This window comes from Malus sylvestris, chromosome 12 (genome assembly GCF_916048215.2).
Source record: "Malus sylvestris chromosome 12, drMalSylv7.2, whole genome shotgun sequence".
In the NCBI taxonomy this organism is placed as follows: domain Eukaryota; kingdom Viridiplantae; phylum Streptophyta; class Magnoliopsida; order Rosales; family Rosaceae; genus Malus; species Malus sylvestris.
Genome location: NC_062271.1, coordinates 9,400,615 through 9,421,001, shown reverse-complemented (window position 1 = coordinate 9,421,001; position 20,387 = coordinate 9,400,615). Strand labels below are relative to the sequence as shown.

General features: G+C 35.1%; 2 protein-coding genes and 1 long non-coding RNA gene across 21 annotated transcripts; 1 reads left to right on the top strand and 2 right to left on the bottom strand.

Moving 5' to 3' along the window:
• The first annotated feature begins 104 nt into the window (after positions 1–104).
• Positions 105–17,020, top strand: LOC126594592 (actin-related protein 4-like). Of its 12 annotated transcripts, XM_050260964.1 has the most exons (13): positions 105–260; positions 361–429; positions 519–595; positions 793–951; positions 1,042–1,091; positions 3,732–3,786; positions 4,648–4,722; positions 5,070–5,110; positions 5,176–5,236; positions 8,132–8,163; positions 9,533–9,598; positions 10,192–10,251; positions 10,339–10,520. In XM_050260964.1, the coding sequence occupies exons 4-12, from the start codon at positions 892–894 to the stop codon at positions 10,241–10,243; spliced, it is 492 nt and encodes a 163-aa protein (XP_050116921.1). In that variant the 5' UTR covers positions 105–260; positions 361–429; positions 519–595; positions 793–891; the 3' UTR covers positions 10,244–10,251; positions 10,339–10,520. The 12 variants fall into 12 exon arrangements, 10 of the variants coding, with proteins under 10 accessions (XP_050116921.1, XP_050116918.1, XP_050116922.1 ...); XR_007613334.1 differs by lacking the exon at positions 9,533–9,598 and having other exon boundaries at positions 8,132–8,162; positions 10,339–10,368; XR_007613335.1 differs by lacking the exon at positions 10,339–10,520 and having other exon boundaries at positions 8,132–8,162; positions 9,456–9,598; positions 10,192–10,244.
• LOC126594599 (uncharacterized) lies at positions 5,078–10,265 on the bottom strand. The gene is made up of 2 exons (XR_007613344.1): positions 10,128–10,265; positions 5,078–5,486 (listed from the first exon to the last, which is right to left on the bottom strand). It is a non-coding gene; the product is annotated as an uncharacterized LOC126594599 (long non-coding RNA).
• Positions 12,464–15,523, bottom strand: LOC126594594 (actin-related protein 4-like). 8 transcript variants are annotated; one of them, XM_050260972.1, is made up of 6 exons: positions 15,241–15,523; positions 14,814–15,157; positions 14,138–14,197; positions 13,988–14,050; positions 13,053–13,115; positions 12,464–12,768 (listed from the first exon to the last, which is right to left on the bottom strand). In XM_050260972.1, the coding sequence occupies exons 2-6, from the start codon at positions 14,820–14,822 to the stop codon at positions 12,727–12,729; spliced, it is 237 nt and encodes a 78-aa protein (XP_050116929.1). In that variant the 5' UTR covers positions 14,823–15,157; positions 15,241–15,523; the 3' UTR covers positions 12,464–12,726. The 8 variants fall into 8 exon arrangements, 3 of the variants coding, with proteins under 3 accessions (XP_050116929.1, XP_050116931.1, XP_050116930.1); XM_050260974.1 differs by having other exon boundaries at positions 15,261–15,523; XM_050260973.1 differs by having other exon boundaries at positions 15,264–15,523.
• Positions 17,021–20,387: the final 3,367 nt, after the last annotated feature.

Sequence of the window (20,387 nt, the reverse complement as noted above, 5' to 3'; positions counted from 1 at the left end):
CGGCTAATCCCATTAAACTTAATCCCCGCACCAAACAAACATTGGACTATAGTCCAGTCCAGTCCAATGAAACTTAGTGAGCCCAAACAAACACACCCTAAATATTACCCTCAGCTCTCGCTCCAGCTCTCGCTCCTGCTCCTGGAGCGTGAATCGGCATCGGTGCTTCATATTGATCCCTCCTAATTCACAATTGTTCATTTTGGTGTGGAGTCTTCTGTGTTAATTTGCTAGCTACTCAGTTTTGGTAGCGACCATAGGTATAATTTGTTTACTATGTTTCAATCCGTTTATTGAAAATTTGCATTATTAGTGCATATGCAAATTAAAAATTTAAACTAATTGTGAATTTTTGTGTAGCATGCCGGATTTCTGGGGGATCACAATAAATTTGGTGTAGGAGATGAGGCTATAAAATGTAATATGGAGGTTAGTGTTTGACTCATTAACTTTTTTCTTTGAAGCAAAAATCATATCTTTTGCAATAAGATTTTGATTGAGAACTAGTGTTTGATCAGGTTTTACCACTTTTTTCGCCCCTGGATGAAGCAGATATCGACCTCCGAGTTTACCGGAACGTACTTTACTTTGTTGGGTAGGTACCGATGTCTTGCATGTGAGGCAGCAGCCCAAATAGCTGCTTCTGCTAGGCTTAAGGACCTAATATAACAGATTCATAGTTCAAATTCAACTTTGACGTGAAGGCTTTCTTTTTTATCTTTTTCGATTATTTGTCTGTCTGGCAATTTCGATTTCCCGATCATTTATTTCTGTTTTATTATATTTTCGTAGTACTCGGTTGGGCTGCTGCCAGAAGCCGCATTTAGGAGTCCCGTGCTACTTGCAGACTCATTTCAAACCCGACGACAGAGAGAAAGGTTATCTGACAGTATGACGCAGTTATTGTGTGAAGAGTTCAATGTTCCGAGCTTAATTATTGCCAACAGTGCTGTATGCCCTTGTCTATCTCATCCCCCTCGATTCCAAATTCCAAATTCCAAATTCCAAATTGTGAGCGACTTGAATATTTTATTGTGCCAGGTTCTCACAACTTTAGCATCATGTCGTACTACCGCGTTAGTAGTTGATTGGTAAGAGATCACACAATTTTTATTCTTATTACGGTCCACTATGCAACTGCATCATTCTTACACATCCTCTTCTGCTTAATACACTAATTGTATGTACTTTGGCATACATCATTCTTACACATCCTCTTCTGCGTAATACACAAATTGTATGTACTTTGGCATCCATCATTCTTACACATCCTCTTCTGCGCAATATGCTAATTGTATTTACTTTGGCATACATCATTTTTACGCATCCTCTTCTGCGCAATATGCTGATTGTATATAATTTGGCATACATTTTTAGGGCTGTTTCCTTTTTTTTTTCACATATATATACAAGGCTATTGTAAGTTATAACCGTTTACTTGGTAGAACTGGATAGGACTTGATAAAAAAAATGTCATCCAAAGTAACTATGATTGTCAGTATTGGGTAGAACTGGATAAAAAATAGAAATTTTCTCAAAACATGAACATTTTGAATGGAACTTTAGGAGATGTATATGTATGCACTTTTTGAAAGTAACTGAGAGGTCTTAGCTAGTTTTGCTAGACAGTGGATTTCTTATCCACTTTTTGTAATTCCTTCTATTGTTTTGATTAAGTTCTATCGTTTCTTCTCAAAAAAAGAAAAAAAAAAAAAAGGAAACAACATTTCATCAAGATACAACTCCTAAAGTTACACAAAGAATACTACAAACTAGCACTAGCACGGTTCCACCCTAGGATGCACATTTGGGAACAAACTGAGATGAGTTATCCATCAATTGCCTTAAGTAGGATTTACAAGAAAATTCCCATGACTCTTTTAAGTACCTTCTCTTATCTGGTCTAGAGGATACGAGAACCACTGTTTGGGCGACCCTATCATTCAAATTTCTCCAAAATCAAGCTCTTAAAGGAAGAGTAAGGAATTAACACACCCTTGTATTTGGAAAATTATGATACTGAAATAACCTATAAATTCGAGGAAAAGAATAGCAAAATGCTGTTTTCCCCACCTCCCTACCTCTCTTCCACCTTACCCTTTCCCATTGCCCACCAGAAAATGAGTTGATTCCTTGCGAAATATTTTTGCAAGGACTTCGGCCTGAACCCTGATGTACAATATTGGAATTCCAACCATTTGCATGCAGCCGGACTTTCTCTTTATGAAAAAATGCCATAATCAATCCCCTTTCCTCTTGGAATTTGCATAACCATTTCACCAGAAACACAGCTCATTCTCTTTACATGGAGTAGTATATTGATGGCTGATAGGTCGCCATTGACCATGCTTTGGAACTTATATTAATGTGAACAAGCATTCCTTTATACTTTAAACTTGACAGTAAACATAACAATCTCTCAAAAATCATTGTTTTGGTTTTTCCTATAGTTTGGGGCATTAAATAACACTTTTTATACGTAATTCTCTTAGAAGAGTTTTTATACCATACATTTGCTTTGTCTATTCTTAAAAACAAGTCATCCTACAAAAGCGAATTATTTATTTTCTAGTCATACAAGAAAGACAATTGAGTTATTTTAAATAACCACAACGACCTCCTTGTGTTCCTCTTTCTTCGTTTCAATAGTACAGTCTCTTTATAAAAATAAAGAAGGTTATTTAAGGCCCATAATACTGCCTCTCACCCTGAAAAACCATTAACTCGAAAAGTAAGGCTCATAAAATTCATTTCATAATTCTCTATCTCACACCATTGTCTTCTTTTCCTCTGAGAATTAACCTCTACTCTTTCCCCTCTCCCCAGTGCCCGGTTGTTTACTTATCTAATGTAAACTTGGGCGCATGACCATGTCCTCCATTTTGGACCACACTTGAGAAAAGAACTTTTAAAATATCCAGATATTTTGGTCTACATTTATTGAAGCTAAAATTCAATTGGCATTTATAAAAATTTCAGGGGAAGTAGGGCTTTTTGCTTGGGTTTCCATCAATATTGGAAGTCACAATAATCTCTGCAGTTAGAAGGAAATACCATCTTCTTATTGAAAAAAAAGTGTATATATATTTATATTTATATATCCTTCAATCCCTTAGGATGTCTAAAATTTTGAAAATTTGATTGCATTTTGTTATTCCTGTCCAAATCTTAGATGTTGTTCTCCCGTCTGTTGTTTGAACAAAGCATTATATGTCGATCAACTGTATTTGGATAAGCTCAGCTGATTATTTATTTTCTTCTTTTAGTTTGCTTTACTAAGCAATATCATTGCTATCATAGAGGAATAGAAACTTGACTCAGTAGATTCAAATTCCCGGTGAAACAATATTTCTGAAGGGAAGTTCATGGTTTAATGGAAGTGGAAAAATTTAGTTCATGTCCTGAATCCTGATACATGTTTTAGGAAGAAAAACCAAAAGTTTTCTTTCCTGAGGGATGTTAAATTTTTTGAACTTCTGTTCTTTCAATACTATGATTTGAAATACCATTTGTTTGCAATGAAATATGGATAAACCATGGTTTTGCTTCCTGCCCTTTAGGATATTTTATTAAAGGGAATTTCCATCTTGGTCTGAAATTGGTTATCGAACTTCAAGTTTTAAGTATTGCTTGTAATAGCTTTATAATAATAATTGTCCCTTCATAGTTTTTATTGATTTTTCTGAACACAACTAATATATGAGGTTACCTGTCATTATAAATTCATCCAGTGGAGGAGGATCAACTATAGTTACTCCAGTTGTTCATTGTAGATCTCTTGCACAGGTATTAATCATGTTCCGACCGAGTTAAATGACTAACCTCCTGCGAATTTTGTTTTAAATTACATATTGAGAGAGCTTCTGCAAGTATTATGAAAGGGTACAAAATTGAGGCGGGAAGATGTGCTGTTTAATTGTCACATTCTGCATCAGATGGAGATTGAGGTTGAGTTGTAGAGTTTGAGGACGGGGTATATTGCCCTGTTGTAAACACTGCCATTCTGCAAGTTTTGGTTAACCCGAAGCAGACCAAAAACTAAATGATATGACTTGTTTAGGGCATGAAAAAGTTGGATGCTGTTGTTTGCATATGTTTGAATTAAAATAGATGGTAATAGTTTGAAATTGTATTCAAAACTTGCAGAAAGTTTCTCAGGTAAACTGCCGAATACCCTTGTACCTGAGGAAAATTGCCACTGTCTCATCCGTAAATGCCTTTTAAAACACTGGTATACGCTCGCATGATCCCAAAGTATATATATTGTTTCTTTCTTCAATAAAAGGTATATATATAGACTTTGGGATCCCTAAGCGGAAGGAGTGGTTGTTTATAAATTGTGAATCTATTTGATTGTTCTTATTAACCGAAGTGTAATTTTAGATATTCATGAGTGCATATGTTGAGATCTTGACGAGAAAGATATATACTATGGGCAAACATCCGTTTATGGTGGTCTAGCTAGAGAGGAATAGAATAATGTTTGATGGTTCAAGAATGCTTTATGTGACTAACCTGCTGTTAATGTGTGACTAATTAGCTGACAGTTCAAGAATGCTTTATGTTTTCAAGTGCCAAATTTTGACCCCTGCTTTTAACACACTTTTTTTTTTTTTTTTTAAATTTTATTTTGTTTGCTTTTTACAGGCTGTGATATCTTCTCCTGTTGCTGGAGAAGTTCTTACTGACTGCTTGACACGACGTTTGGAAAATAATGGACAAGTGGGTGACCACCTTGCCTAACCAAAATGATTTGCTAACGTTTTTGTTGGTTTTTTTTTTATAATAGAAAGCTTGTGAATGCTCATGGGTACCCAAGAACAATGAAATGTCTGTTTGTGCCTTTTATTTTTTGTATGCTTCTTTATTTGTCTTGGATTAAGGAACAATGTTGATGCCAACAAATAAAAATGTTTGGATCCTCATTAACACAATAAAAGCTTATTCTATTCATTTATTGGGTATAGTGTAATCTAAATAAAACTTAGATGTATTTTCCAGCTTTTTATTCCTTAGTATCATTAATGAATTGTTAGCATGTACTGTAATGTTGTGGGTATTGGTTGCAGCTGCTCAAAATTGGACGGAAAGCTACAGAAACTATTACAAGGTTTGTAGTTGACCATAAGATCTTAAGTTTAGAAGTCATTTTATTTATCTATTCTCTTGTGGCAGAGGAAATTTGCTAGTGCAATCAAGGAAAAACTGTGCAGATTCTCTGAAGCTCCACATCACGGTTTGTTGTTCTTCCTATTTCTCATGTGTTTCAATGATTTTACGAGTGTACTTTGTCTATTGCATTATTAAAGCTTTTTATTTTCTAGTATTGATGCGAATTTCTTTTTTCAATTAGCCAATTTGGTTTTTCTGTTTGCTACATCAATGCTTGATATTTTGCATCTTGTCACGCTGTTAAAATGGTTATTAAGTATCTACCCAAAAAACAAAATATATTTTTTGGATAGTTGCCTCTAGGTTAACTCCGCCTATGTAAGTTTATCTTACATTGCCGGTCCCAAGCCCGGGTAAAGGAGGAGGGGGAGGGCGTCAGGATGGGTGTAGCGGAGATAAGGATGCTTCGTGGGATGTGTGGGCACACGAGAAATGATAAGATTGTGAATGAGGATATCCGAGGTAAAGTAGGAGTAGCCGAAGTTGAAGGAAAGATGAGAGAAAATCGGTTACGGTGGTTTGGACATGTGCAAAGAAGGCCTACTGACGCTCCGGTTCGAAGATGTGACTACGGAACAGAGGTTCGGAGCTGAAGGGGTAGAGGAAGACCTAGGAAAACTTTGGAAGAGACCCTAAGAAAAGACTTAGAGTACTTGGATCTAACGGAGGACATGACACAAAACCGAGCGCAATGGCGTTCTAGGATTCATATAGCCGACCCCACTTAGTGGGAAAAGGCTTTGTTGTTGTTGTTGTTGTTGTTGTTGTTGCCTCTAGGTTCAAATATAATTGAAATGAAGTTTGAGGGATGCCATTAGCATCTCCTCTTTCTACAAAAGGTTCTTTTGGCAAATTTATTGGAATATGAGAGAATTAGGCTACTTAAGACATGTCCAATTGGTTACCTCTTATATTTTCGTCAAATGTGTACTTTGCTTGCTTGGTGTTATGAGGCACTTTGATATCACAATGTGATACAACAACAAGGCCTTATCCCATTAAGTGGAGTCGGCTATATGAACCCTAGAACGTCATTGAACTTGGTTTTGTGTAGTATCTTCTGTTAGATCCAAGTAGTCTAAGTCCTTTCTTAGAGTCTTTTTTCAAGTCTTCCTAGGCATTCCTCTACCCCTTTGGCCTTGAGCCTCTGTCTCGTAATCGCATTTTTCACCGGACTGTATGTAGGTCTTCCTTTCACATGTTCAAACCACCTTAACCGATTTTCTCTCATCTTCAATTTCGGTTACTCCTAATTTACCTCGGATATCCTCATTCCTAATCTTGGCTTTTCTCGTGGGCACAGCATTCTCATCTTTGCTACACTCATTTTGTGTATGTGTTGATGCTCACCGTCAATGTATTAAAAGGCGGGAGCATGGCCGAGGTGTCCCATGGATAGCCTAGCCTAGGCGCGAGGCATGAGGTGAAGCCTCACCGAACCTAAATTTTTAATATATATCATATAAATAAGTATTTTTCTAACAAAATAATACTTTGTAAAAACAAATATAATTATAACTAAATCAAAGATAATATCTTTTTCTGTATTATTAAGTCTAGTTGTACTTGGAAACTATGTCATATAGTCTTAAAATGTTGTAATTATTTATTTTATTGTAAGCAATTATAGAGAACTTCAAGGAAAATAAGGATGAGTGGTCACAATTATAGGAACTTTCAAGTGAAATAAAGGCTGAATGTTGCAATTATAAGTAATTCAAAAGGAAATAAAGGCTGAGTGGAGTAATTATAGGGTATTTAAAATGAAATAAAGGCTGAGTGGAGCAATTATTATGGGACTTAAAAGGAAAATAAAGGGTTAAGAGGAGTATTTATAGGGAATTTAAAATGAAATAAAGGCTGAGTGGGGAAAATAAAGGGTTGAGTGGAGTATTTGTAGGGTATTTAAAATGAAACAAAGGCTGAATGGTGCAATTGTTATGAAAATTTACGGGATTTGGAGAGAGAGAGTCTCTCCTTCTTCTTCGTTGAAACTAGAATGGCAGAAAAATATTTCAGAAAACCTGGATTTTGAAGAAAAAAAGCCTAGATGAACGCCCCGAACGCCCTTAGGCACGTCTCCGCCGCCCAGACGCGCTTCGGTGACGCTTCCACCCACTCCCACGAAACTGAGGTGGCAACTCTCAGTTCAAGCCTCGGAGGCGCCCTAGGTGTGCCCCGAGGCTAGTTTTTTTAGAAACATTGTTCATTGCCCAACATTTCATGCCATAAAGCATTGATGGCCTTATTGCCGTCCTATAAAATTTTCCCTTGAGCTTTAATGGCACACAACGGTCTCACAACACCCCCGATGCACTCTTCCACTTCATCCATCTAGCTTGTATTCTATGGTTGAGCTCTCCATCCAATTCTCCGTTCTTTTGCAAGATAGGTCCAAGATAGCAAAAGCGTTCGCTCTTTGGTACTTCTTGATCTCCAATCCTCACCCTTAACTCATTTGAACCTCAGTTCCCAATGTGATATTCACAAAATTTTCATTCCAATGCTTACCTCAAATGCTTTTATCACAAATGTTTACCCTTTTATTTATTTATTTTTTATTTTATGGTTGCTTTGGTGTATATATAGTTTTAGTAATGTATTCAAAATGTTTATATAATGTTGATATTGTATATTTGTTGTATGAAATCATTTGAGGTATCCGTTGCCATATTTCCGACATGGCACATCTTATGTACCCAAATTTACAGTTGGAGGCAATCCTTGGAGATGCTCTAAGGAATAATGAGATAGCTCAACTCTTGGACAACTTGATCTATTGGAGGAATAATGAGATAGCTCAACTCTTGGACAACTTGATCTCTTAGAGTTTAAGATATCTATGAGCATAAGTAGCTTAATCTTTTGTCAACTTGAATGGAATTTTAGGATGTCGTCAAGTAAGAAGTCTTGAATTTTTCATTGTAATATAATTTTTTTTTTTTCTTTTTTGTTTCAGATGTGGAAAGCTATGAACTTCCTGATGGCAGGTTAGTCTTATACTACTGTGTATTTTTATTTTTTAATTGGGATATGCTTTCCTTAATTGTTTTGAATCTTTGAATTTGCAGTTTCTTTTATTCATGGTTTCCTCATTAAGTGAGAAATTGTTGTTTAATTATGTTTGATTTTCGTTATTGGATCAAATAAAGACTGATGGTAATCCAACCCTGGTACCTCTCCTATTTCCCCACCCATTAGTGTAAATATTGAAACAATAAACCTTTTATAAAAATGCATCCCAAGTTCATCATAAAAAGGAAATCCTGACCCATTCTTTTAAGCAAAAAAAAAAAAAAGACCGGAAAGAACTGAACAATGTTAATCTTTAATAAAAAAAAGATAGAAATTTGGAAGAAATAAAGCCAAGAACCCATCAACCACCCCTCAGCCACGCCCCATGAGCTTCTCTCTCCATGGACACATTTCAATTGCTGATGCAGGACAGTAGCGTTATGCTGCTGTCCCGTGGTAATCTATGCCAACCTGCAGGAAACTAGGGAGATTATAGCAAAGGTCGAAGTAGGAACGATGATTATTGAGTTCTAGGGTTAAATCCCAAGAGAAACTTTTAATCTGAAATTTAGGAATATTATTGATAAAAGAACTGAATACAATAATCTGATAATAGCCTTTATATACTAGTGAGAAACCCTACTTCTCGTTTAACAAGAAATCGCAATCCAATCACGACTTACCTAATTAATCCCAAATCTACTAAGATTACGTAATAATTTAATAAATCCTATTAGAAATAAAACACAACAGGAAATATGATAAATACTTGACCTTTCCGTATTAATTTGAACCCTAGACTAATTGCCAGCGGCCCAAGCAACCTAGAAGATCCTTGTCGATGCTTCGCTCAAATACCCTAGTTTCTTAGACTGTTGTCGAATATGTGCCGTCTTCTTCGATTCGTCCTCTACTTAGTTGTAACTTCAGGGAGGTTAGAGGATTGGGTCGTGAACCATATGTACACCAGTGATGGAAGTGGAAGGGGCGGCGAGTTCAACCAAGAGAGTCGCTCCTTCTATCTTTATAAAAATTGGAGATGTTGAGGCCCTCTCCTCTAAGTTTCTAGAGAGAGAGTTGCCTGACGGTGAGAAGAGGTATGCTTGTCATCAGGGGGGTGGCTTTCTTTCTAATTCAGTTTTTGTTTTTCTAGTTTATTGGACTTAAAAGCGTTTAAGTTGAGATGTTAATCTTGAATTGTTGCGTTAGGGACAATTGAGGAGTAAAGTTGGGTGGGACGAGAGTATTAGAATTTTTTTAAATTTCAGGGTAGGTGAAGAAAAAGGTGGGGGGCATAGAAGCACTCAATAAGAATTTTAGTTACTTTATGATCATGTGATTCATGACAATTGAAGTTGGAGCTGAACGATTCCAGATCCCTGAAATTCCTTTTAGCCCATCCATGGTTCAGGTAGATTTCTTATACGCTACTTGGTGCCAACATATTATCATCTGTTTTCTGATTCCGTTTAATTGAGGATTCTGAATCCATTTTCATCTTAGTATGTGAACCCTGGCTAAAGCAAGATATGTGATTCATCTTAGCATTTGTTTACTATGCAAGAATCTCAAACATTTGTTTATGGCAACAAAATTGATGGCTTGAAAAACATGTCTTGAGTTTGTTTATGTGGATTGTTATAATATTTCTGATAAGTAAGCAGTTATCAATTGGTTTTAACAGAATAATTCTAATATTAAGTTATCAACTTCTTATGAATTGTGGGAGCTTGGCCAGTTTCATAATTTTTTTATGGAGTTGAAGCATTTTATATTGCAATATAAATATGAAAAAAATAGTTGGACCTCATCTTAAATTTAGCTTTTAGTTGCACCTGATAAGAAATTTTGGATCCCTTATGACGGATGCTACTGTGATGTCAACTTTAGCAAATGCTTTTGATGATGGAATAGTTGTAATAATATGTCAATGTTAGCACATTCTTCTTTTTATTTTCTAGCCTGTTATATTATGTTTATTTATTTTTTTGTTGAAAATATCAGGAGATTGATGGTATCGAGAATGCTGAGAATATTGCTAGTCATACTGGTTTAACTGAAATGGTACATTGTGCTTTATTTGACGATGAGTGTCTACTTCACCATCATTTTATGAACTTATGGTGAAATTCTCGTGTTTGTTCTCTCCAGGTTATAAACTGCATTAACAAGTGTGAGGGTTGTCATCATGCTGAACTTTATAGCAATATACTGGTAAAATGCATGAAACCACTTTTTTTTTTCTCCCAAGTAATTAACAAAAAAAAACAATAGCATAAATCAGTTTATTATATAGACAACAAGATGTAAATGAGTATCTTTTGCCGACCTAAGGCCCCGTTTGGGGTTTGCTGTGCTTTTAGAATAAGCTGTTTATTTTGAGGACCTAAAGTGTTTGGTCGTTGAAGATGTAGGAGTTGTGGGTCAAAACAGGGGAAAGAGTGCTTCTAAAAAAATGATTTGAACAGAAGTGGAGCCGTTTAATTAAATATGTATGTATTGTCCTCGCTTGTTTTCAGAAATGACGTGAATTACCCTGCACAGTTTTCACCCTCGGTGAAAACTTGTTTCAAAGGAAAATGCTTGGGTACTCACTAGTAAGTACTCATCCAATATGGAGTTGTGAAGCTTTACTTCACAGCTCATTATTCTTTTTTATTTTTAAGCTCAACAATATCATATGCTAGGCTTAGTGTTGCAAATTTCTATGGGCATATAATATACAGACTTCCTATTATCAATAAAAGTGCATTCTCTCTATGGGATTCCTTGTCCTGCTTCAGGAACTAATTTGGTTTCTTGTGTTTTTATATTATACAGCTTACTGGAGGCCCAACTTCAGAGCCACAGTTGAAGGAGCGTCTTCAGAAAGATGTACAGTAGGTATGGCTTTTCAAAGAAGCACTGTAATGGCTTTTCCCCACCAATGTTTGATTCTTGAATTTGGATTCTCTCCCTTAATCAGTGACAGATTGAGAGGATTAAAATAGGTGAATTCTGTAAAGGGGGATGTTATTGCTCATCCCCTAAATTTCAATTGACATTCCTTTTTATTATACTTTTTTATGCGCAGAAACTTTTGAATAATTTTGAGTAGAAGTAGTTAGATTGATAAAATTTTGAGGAGTGCCAGTTTACATGATAAAATTATTCGTACTCAGTCTTGTATGAGCCATTTTGACTCTTGGAGCAAATTTTGGTGATGTGGCTCTACATATTTAGTTGGAAAGTGGATTTGTGGAGTTTGTTGGAGATGCTCTTATTGTATGGATGAAGTATCAAAGTGTCATCTTCTATCTACAGAGGTCTTCTTCCCATCAAGTTAAAGTATTAACGAGACCGAGTAAAAGTATGCAGTGTTTCTAGTTCACTCTCTTTGTACATGCTACAACAGATAAATTGTGTTCTAATTTATGCAGCAAACCTTCATGCTGTAATAATAGTGGTATTATGAAATTTAATGTACGGAAAATACTTCCATGCAATTTGTCTTCCCTGCCTTGTTATTTATCCAGTGTTTGGGTACGTGGTAGTCTATTGGCATCTCTTGGTTCATTCCAGCACATGTGGTTAACCAAGAAGGAGTAAGTGTCATATTTTAGTGTGTGCTTGCACTTTGACTAGTATTGGAGTTACACATCCTCATTTTATGAACGTTTAAGCCATCATGACATGTGTGGCAATTACCTAATCATATTTTTGGAAAGCGTTACCTAATCATATTTGGTATCATGTAAATGCTATTGATAGGTTCGAATACTATGGGTATGTCAGGGCAGAAGAAAATGGGAGTTTTATAAGGACGTCTAGCATGAATTCGTATTTGTATATGCTTGAATCACAGCTTAAAGCTATAAGCCAAAGACCTCACAGCTTAAACCCAGGTCTTTGGCTTATAGCTTTAAGCTATGATTCAAGCATATACAAATACGAATTCATGCTAGATGTCCTTATAAAACTCCCATTTTTCTTCTGCCTTGACATACCCATAGTCTTCAAATATATCAATAACATTTACATGATACCAAATATGATTAGGTAACGCTTTCCAAAAATATGATTAGGTAACTGCCACACATGTCATGATGGCTTAAACGTTCATAGAATGAGGATGTGTAACTCCAATACTAGTCAAAGTGCAAGCACACACTAAAATATGACACTTACTCCTTGGTTAACCACATGCGCTGGAATGAACCAAGACATGCCAATAGACTACCACCTACCCAAACACTGCATAAATAACAAGGCAGGGAAGACAAATTGCATGGAAGTATTTCCGTACATTAAATTTCATAATACCACTATTATTACAGCATGAAGGTTTACTGCATAAATTAGAACACAATTTATCTGTTGTAGCATGTACAAAGAGAGTGAAGAACTAGAAACACTGCATACTTTTACTCGGTCTCGTTAATACTTTAACTTGATGGGAAGAAGACCTCTGCAGATAGAAGATAACACTTTGATACTTCATCCATACAATAAGAGCATCTCCAACCAAATCCACTTTCCAACTAAATATGTAGAGCCACATCACCAAAATTTGCTCCAAGAGTCAAAGTGGCTCATACAAGACTGAGTACGAATAATTTTAGAATGTAAACTGGCACTCCCCAAAATTTTATCAATCTAACTACTTCCACTCAAAATTATTCAAAAGTTTCTGCGCATAAAAAAGTATAATAAAAAGGAGTGTCAATTGAAATTTAGGGAATGGGCAATAACATCCCCCTTTACAGAATTCACCTATTTTAATCCTCTCAATCTGTCACTGATTAAGGGAGCAAGAATCAAACATTGGTGGGGAAAAACCTATAAAAGATCAAAAGCCATTACAGTGCTTCTTTGAAAAGCCATACCTCCTGCACATCTTTCTGAAGATGCTCCTTCAACTGTGGCACTGAAGCTATGCCTCCAGTAAGCTGTATAATATAAAAACACAAGAAACCAAATTAGTTCCTGAAGCAGGACAAGGAATCCCATAGAGAGAATGCACTTTTATTGATAATAGGAAGTTTGCATATTATATGCCCATAGAAATTTGCAACACTAAGCCTAGCATATGATATTGTTGAGCTTAAAAAGAAAAAATAAAAAAGAATAATGAGCTGTGAAGTAAAGTTTCACAACTCCATATTGGATGCCCCACACTTTCTCTTGCCACACTTGTCAATCAACACCTCAAGGTTCAATATTTGAAACCAGATAATACAGTACTCACTAATGAGTACTCTATGTACTCACTTTTTTATTTGGCCCGATAAAAAAAGGCACGTGTTTCTTGTTTTTAAGTCTAAGAAAAATTAAATAACATGTTCATTATTTTTTTTAAACAATAAAGCAAGTGTTAAAATAGTATTTGACAAAACCAAAAGATGAGTACTTACTAGTGAGTACCCAAGCATTTTCCTTTGAAACGGTGAAAACTGTGCAGGGTAATTCACGTCATTTCTGAAAACAAGCGAGGACAATACATACATATTTAATTAAACGGCTCCGCTTCTGTTCAAATCATTTTTTTAGAAGCACTCTTTCCCCCGTTTTGACCCTCAACTTCTACATCTTCAACGACCAAACACTTTACAACAACAACAACAAAGCCTTTTGAGGACCAAACACTTTAGGTCCTCAAAATAAACAGCTTATTCTAAAAGCACAGCAAACCCCAAACGGGGCCTTAGGTCAGCAAAAGATACTCATTTACATCTTGTTGTCTATATAATAAACTGATTTATGCTATTGTTTTTTTGGTTAATTACTTGGGAGAAAAAAAAAGTGGTTTCATGCATTTTACCAGTATATTGCTATAAAGTTCAGCATGATGACACCCCTCACACTTGTTAATGCAGTTTATAACCTGGAGAGAACAAACACGAGAATTTCACCATAAGTTCATAAAATGATGGTGAAGTAGACACTCATCGTCAAATAAAGCACAATGTACCATTTCAGTTAATCCAGCATGACTAGCAATATTCTCAGCATTCTCGATACCATCAATCTCCTGATATTTTCAACAAAAAAATAAATAAACATAATATAATAGATGCAACAGGCTAGAAAATAAAAAGAAGAATGTGCTAACATTGACATATTACATATTATTATTCCATCCACAAACTATATCATCAAAAGCATTTGCTAAAGTTGACATCACAGTAACATCTGTCATAAGGGATCCAAAATTTCTTATCAGGTGCAACTAAAAGTTAAATTTATGATGGGGTCCAACTATTTTTTTCATATTTATATTGCAATATAAAATGCTTCAACTCCATAAAAAAATTAATGAACTGGCCAAGCTCCCACAATTCATAAGAAGTTGATAACTTAATATTAGAATTATTCTGTTAAAGCCAATTGATAACTACTTACTGATCAGAAATATTATAACAATCCACATAAACAAACTCAAGACATGTTTTTCAAGCCATAAATTTTGTTTCCATAAACAAATGTTTGAGATTTTTGCATAGTAAACAAATGCTAAGATGAATCACATATCTTACTTTAGCCAGGGTTCACATACTAAGATGAAAATGGATTCAGAATCCTCAATTAAACGGAATCAGAAAACAGATGATAATATGTTGGCACCAAGTAGCGTATAAGAAATCTACCTGAACCATGGATGGGCTAAAAGGAATTTCAGGGATCTGGAATCGTTCAGCTCCAACTTCAATTGTCCTAAATCACATGATCATAAAGTAACTAAAATTCTTATTGAGTGCTTCTATGCCCCCCACCTTATTCTTCACCTACCCTAAAAAAATTCTAATACTCTCGTGGGTGCATCCTAACAAGTAACAGCTCAAGCTTTCAAAAATAGTGGTGGACCACAAAAATTTAACAATTGTCACAACAACAAAGAACATGATGAAGATTAGATGACATCATTATGATCAATTAAAATGGTAGCTGACACATCATTAAACTTCTTAACAAGGGAAGTGGCATCATATTCCTGCATTTTTGCATTCAACTTGTTACAAACTAAAGACCATAGGATTATGGGTAAGAACTGAAACAATTAGATTTTTATCTTACTTCCCAATCGGTTTTATTACCACCTAGATAATTTGAGAAAGCTTTCTGGCCCCATGGACAGTTTGCAGGATTCACAATGGGTGCAAAGGCAGATACCGACTGGAAAATGAATTACACAAACGAGTTAGATTCAATGTAAGTTTCTCCTATGAATCCACTCCAATAATTGCATAAAGCTCCCCTGCAACTCAGTAACTTTTATAGAAAAATTGAACTTTCCAAAGTTGTTAAATTAAAGTCAACTTCTTTATGAAAAAAAAAAAAAAAAGCAAGCTAAATTGTGGTAAAACACCCATAGAATGACCAGATATAGATGCCCGCGATGTATCAAGCTGTGAAAAATTTTCGTTCAGAAGTTGTGGCAACTCCTTGACAACATAGTCGTACATGCGCCAGTTCTTCCATTTCTCTTGAGTAGCGTTGAGATAAAATCCAGCACCTGTTTGAGGAGATAATGCACACACACATACACAAAACTCAGTGATGGTTCTTAACAGCTAAACCCTAAACCCACTACCCGGCAAAGCTTGTCCCTCTTGCTAACTAAAAGGAGTTTGCATTATAGCAATGCATTGAGTAATTTATTTTATATATATATATATATATATAACCTTTTGCATGGAAACTCTCAAGAAATCAGAAATTTTGCAGGAAACTCTAGAGTTCTGCCTCTTTAGAACCTACACATTTTTATATCCACCTTGTACGTGAACAAACATCCTTTTCCAGTATTACTGCTTATACACCTCAAACATCCTCATCTCCTCTCTACTCATTTTATGCACATTTTTCTTACTGGTTCAACATCTTGCCCAAAAAAAATAAAATAATAGGGCATACAGTATTTGAAGGAGGAGAGGAGGAGGAAGGAGGAAGGAGGAGCAGGAGGGGGGGGGGGTTGTTGGCGGCGGTGACCCCTAATTCATCTTGACTAGATTTAAACTTAGGCCTTATCTAGGGGATCCCTATTGACTCTCCCTCCACCTTTAAGATACACTTGACCATATTGTTTTCCCTTTCCGAATAATAGAACTATTAGTGCTTCCGTTTTAACAATTTAAAATACAATTGCAAGATAAAGGTTATCTGTCCTGAGTAAAGTAACGGTTCGCAAATCCCATACAACGTAAGGCAATTTTTGCAGTAATACTTCATAAAATGAAATATAACAGTCTAATGTTGCGTACCTACACCAAAATCCCAGCTATCCGCCTCTCCTTCTATAGACAAGCCTCCTATTAAGAGTTTACATGCAGAAGTAGTGAGCACAATAGGAACATAATAACAAAAGATATATGGTGGTTTAGAATGGAACATATAAAATGACAGCCTATCATAAGAAAATGAAAAAGTAACCGTAAAGAAATAATGGGTTAGTTACTAACAGCAAATGTAGTTTTGACTATTTACTGCATTTTTTTTATATTTACAAATAATCTACAATATTATCCCCAGTTTTTTGCATTTTTACTGGTGGTGACACTCCTAATTTTTATTTTGTTTTTCCTCTATATTTCTGTGTCTGTGGGAAGTGGCTGTAATTAACTTATAGTGATTAGACAAAGTTGGATGAAAGTTGGAGGGACTTTGGCTACTTGTCAGGACACACAACAAGGAACAAGGTCCAGCCCAACTATATTACAACAAAAAGTGAACATTTATGATATAAAAACGTTTAAAGGTCATTATTATCCATGGGAAACTAACAACAAAATGTGCCATGAAACTCACAGCTGCGGTCAATTCACATTATAAGTTAACAACTTGTGTTCTTTTTGGATGTCAATCGCTCAGAATGGCGAAATACCATGGTTATTACATCAAATTACTTGATTATGTCACATTTCTACGACATTTGAATACATGACCCAAGCAGTTGCCCATTGTGGTCGCTAGTCAAGTTGTTTAAAAGGTTACCAACTAACATCAGTCCTACTTCCCTGAAAGCCTAGCCAAAGGACAAACAACAATAATAATTTTTTCACATCCACAAAAAGCAATTAAAGCTAGCATCACAGACACAATAATCAATTGGAAGTTAAAAGCAGGAAATTCAAGAACATGAAGAAGTACGGGAAAGTAGTTTCAAAATGCTAAACAAACAATGCCAAGAGAAAATTTATGCGAATCGTTTCAGCTATATAAGGTTCCAGTGAAAACTTTATGAAAAACTTTTCAGCTTACAATTATTTGCACCCAACGAAAATTTTATGATGTAAAACTAATTCAAGTAGTGCTACAAGCATCAACGATTGTCCCTACTTTTAATTCTAAGGAAGACAAACATCTCCTCTTTCATTTTGTTCATAGATTTTAAGACAGTGAGACAAAACTATCGATTCAAATAATAAATCAAGGACGCTTCCTTTTCCCTATCTTAAATTCCTTGTCTATGATGATAATAAGGGATGACTGAATTTACAACTATAATGTTGTATGTACCATATAACTAATTTCACTTTCGATAAATTCGGTTACTAGTCTGCCCTATAAGAACCCAAGCTGTCGGGCGGGTCTGTAAACTAAATTAAGGGATACTAAATTCAAAATTTCTCAATCAAGTATAGCAAAACCATTATCAATTAACACCATATATTCACAAATACAATATATTTCAGCCACATAACAATCAGATAAAAACCCAAATAGTATATTCATTGGGAAATGAAATTTCAAAAGAGGTTACACATGGGTGAGAGAGAGAGAGAGAGAGAGAGAGAGAGAGAACTTACAGGGAATCGGTGGGAAGGGGAAGGAGAAGGAGGAAAGTAGATGTGGAAGGTCATGGAGCAGCCGAGCGTAAGGCTGAAATGCTTGTACCTCTTGTTGTACCCTCCGAACATCTTCGAGCGGCTGATCTCATTCGGCTTCGTCTCCATCTCTCTCTCTCTCTCTCTCTCTCTCTCTCTCTCTCTCTCTCTCTCTCTCTGAGCTTCTTCAGAAGTGAGTGAAGTTTTCTTCGGTACAAGTAGTGATCGGCGCTCTCCGAGTCAGTTTCACTGTTTTGGTAATTGCATTTTACACCCTTGTAATTTTGTCTATGTAAAAATTTGGTGCATGTCTTTTGAAAATTAACATTTTAATACCTAAAGTTACAAATAATACCAATAGTCATACAACAATTGTTAATGTATTTGTCATTAATAATATAGTTTGACTTCATGCAAGCAAAAATTAAACGAGTGATATGTCAAGATATAAAGTTAACTTGAAAGTTGCACTAAAAGAATGGCAATAAAGTGTCAATGTTAAAATAAATGGACCAAAATGTTTTTGACTACACCAAAGGGGTGCAAAGTCTAATTAGCTCTTTTTCAACCCAACGATATTCTAAGGATACGTATATGGAGTTTTATGGACTCGACTCTGAAATCTAGTGTATTCAAGATTAGACTTGTAAGGAGTACGTCATCTTGTATCGAATAAAGACTTTATGAATTCATAAAATTTATGAAAATTTTGTGATATTTAATTATGACTTTGTATTAAAAAAATTATTGATTTTAAAGAATTTTAAAAAGTTATGAATTTTCATAGATCTTTAGTTCTTTTGTAGTAAGTTTTTGTCACATCAAATCCATCATATCTCTTTAAGATTCTGATGGAGTTCATTTATCCTTCCACCACCATGTTGCCACCACCATCACCTTACCATGACCATCTCCTCCACTCCACTACAGCAATTGTCACCATTGCCATCACCATAGTCATTCCCATGGGCATCATCACCGACACCACCACCACACCGCCTCAACTACTACCACTTTATCATGACCATCACCATAATTTCATCACTACTGCCACCACTACCATGCATCTTATCACATCGGTTACATTTTGTGGTTGTCGTCACAACCGACGCCACCTTCATCATGACTCCCAACTTTACCACCACTATCACCACCCCATCACTTGTACCGCTCGCACCCTTACTCCTCCACCACCCGCCGTCACTATTTCACCCATACTATTATCATCACCACCAAAGGCACCACCTTCACGACCACTATATTGCTGAAAGCCACCACTTGGCATTTCCGCCACTCTATATGACCACTTCATTATGGTTACAGTCAACATTTTAAATAATGAAAATTTAAAAATAGCAATGTTAATTAATTTCATTTTCTTATATAGTTATTTCATAATTGTTTCTCGGGAATCGATAGTCGTATACTTCATAATTCACTTATAGTAATGGGTATTGGTAAAAATAAGTTGAGAAGGTTCTAGTACAGAGTTACGTCAAAATCACTATGCTGCAATACTAAGTTTCTTGTTTAATTTCATTTTAATTTTGGTGATGCTAAACTTCTATTTTATTTATTTTACCTATATTATTGTATTGTCTTTGCTAGTTGTAATAAAGACATTAAAATTGAAGTTACAACTAACTTCGCTCTAAAAATATTATTTTTAGCAATATTTTTCGATCATGACACCAAAATATTACTTATTAGACTATAATAATTAACATTGATTTGAAAAAAATTCATGATATGTTACATAAATTGTATTGTTTGGGAATGATTTTTATGAAGAAAAGTGTTCTCGATTGTTGCTAGGCGTTGTAGGTAATATGCGGTGTTAAAAATTTATTATGTGTGTAAAGCATGAACAAATGGTGCAAGAGAAGTATAAACAAATAAATCATTATTATTAGAATATAATAACTTGTACTTGGTAAAAATATTATTTTTAACAACATTTTTCGATCTTGACACCGATGGAATTTTGGATGATGATATCTCCATCTTTTGTATTTTTATTGTTAACTCATTATCAATTTTGAAATATACATTGTTCATTCTCAAATATAATTTTTTTTGTTTTTATCCAGTTTATCATGTGCACATACAAGGGTGTGAAAAATCCATAAAGTCAATATCTTTGAATGTTATAAAAAATTATATTTTGATGAAAAAAGTTGGACAGATGACGCACTATTTCTGTTGTGCTATTTGAAGTGTACACATATTGTCAGAGTAGAAAATCCCAAGAGTCTTTGAAATATGCAAATAAATATATTCCTTTATTGATTTTTCCAAATTGAGAAAAATAAATATTTAGTTATTAAATTTTTGACATGTTATATGTGGTAGTGTCTCAATTTCTTGAAGTGACAAAAACTAAAAAGTTTATCTTTT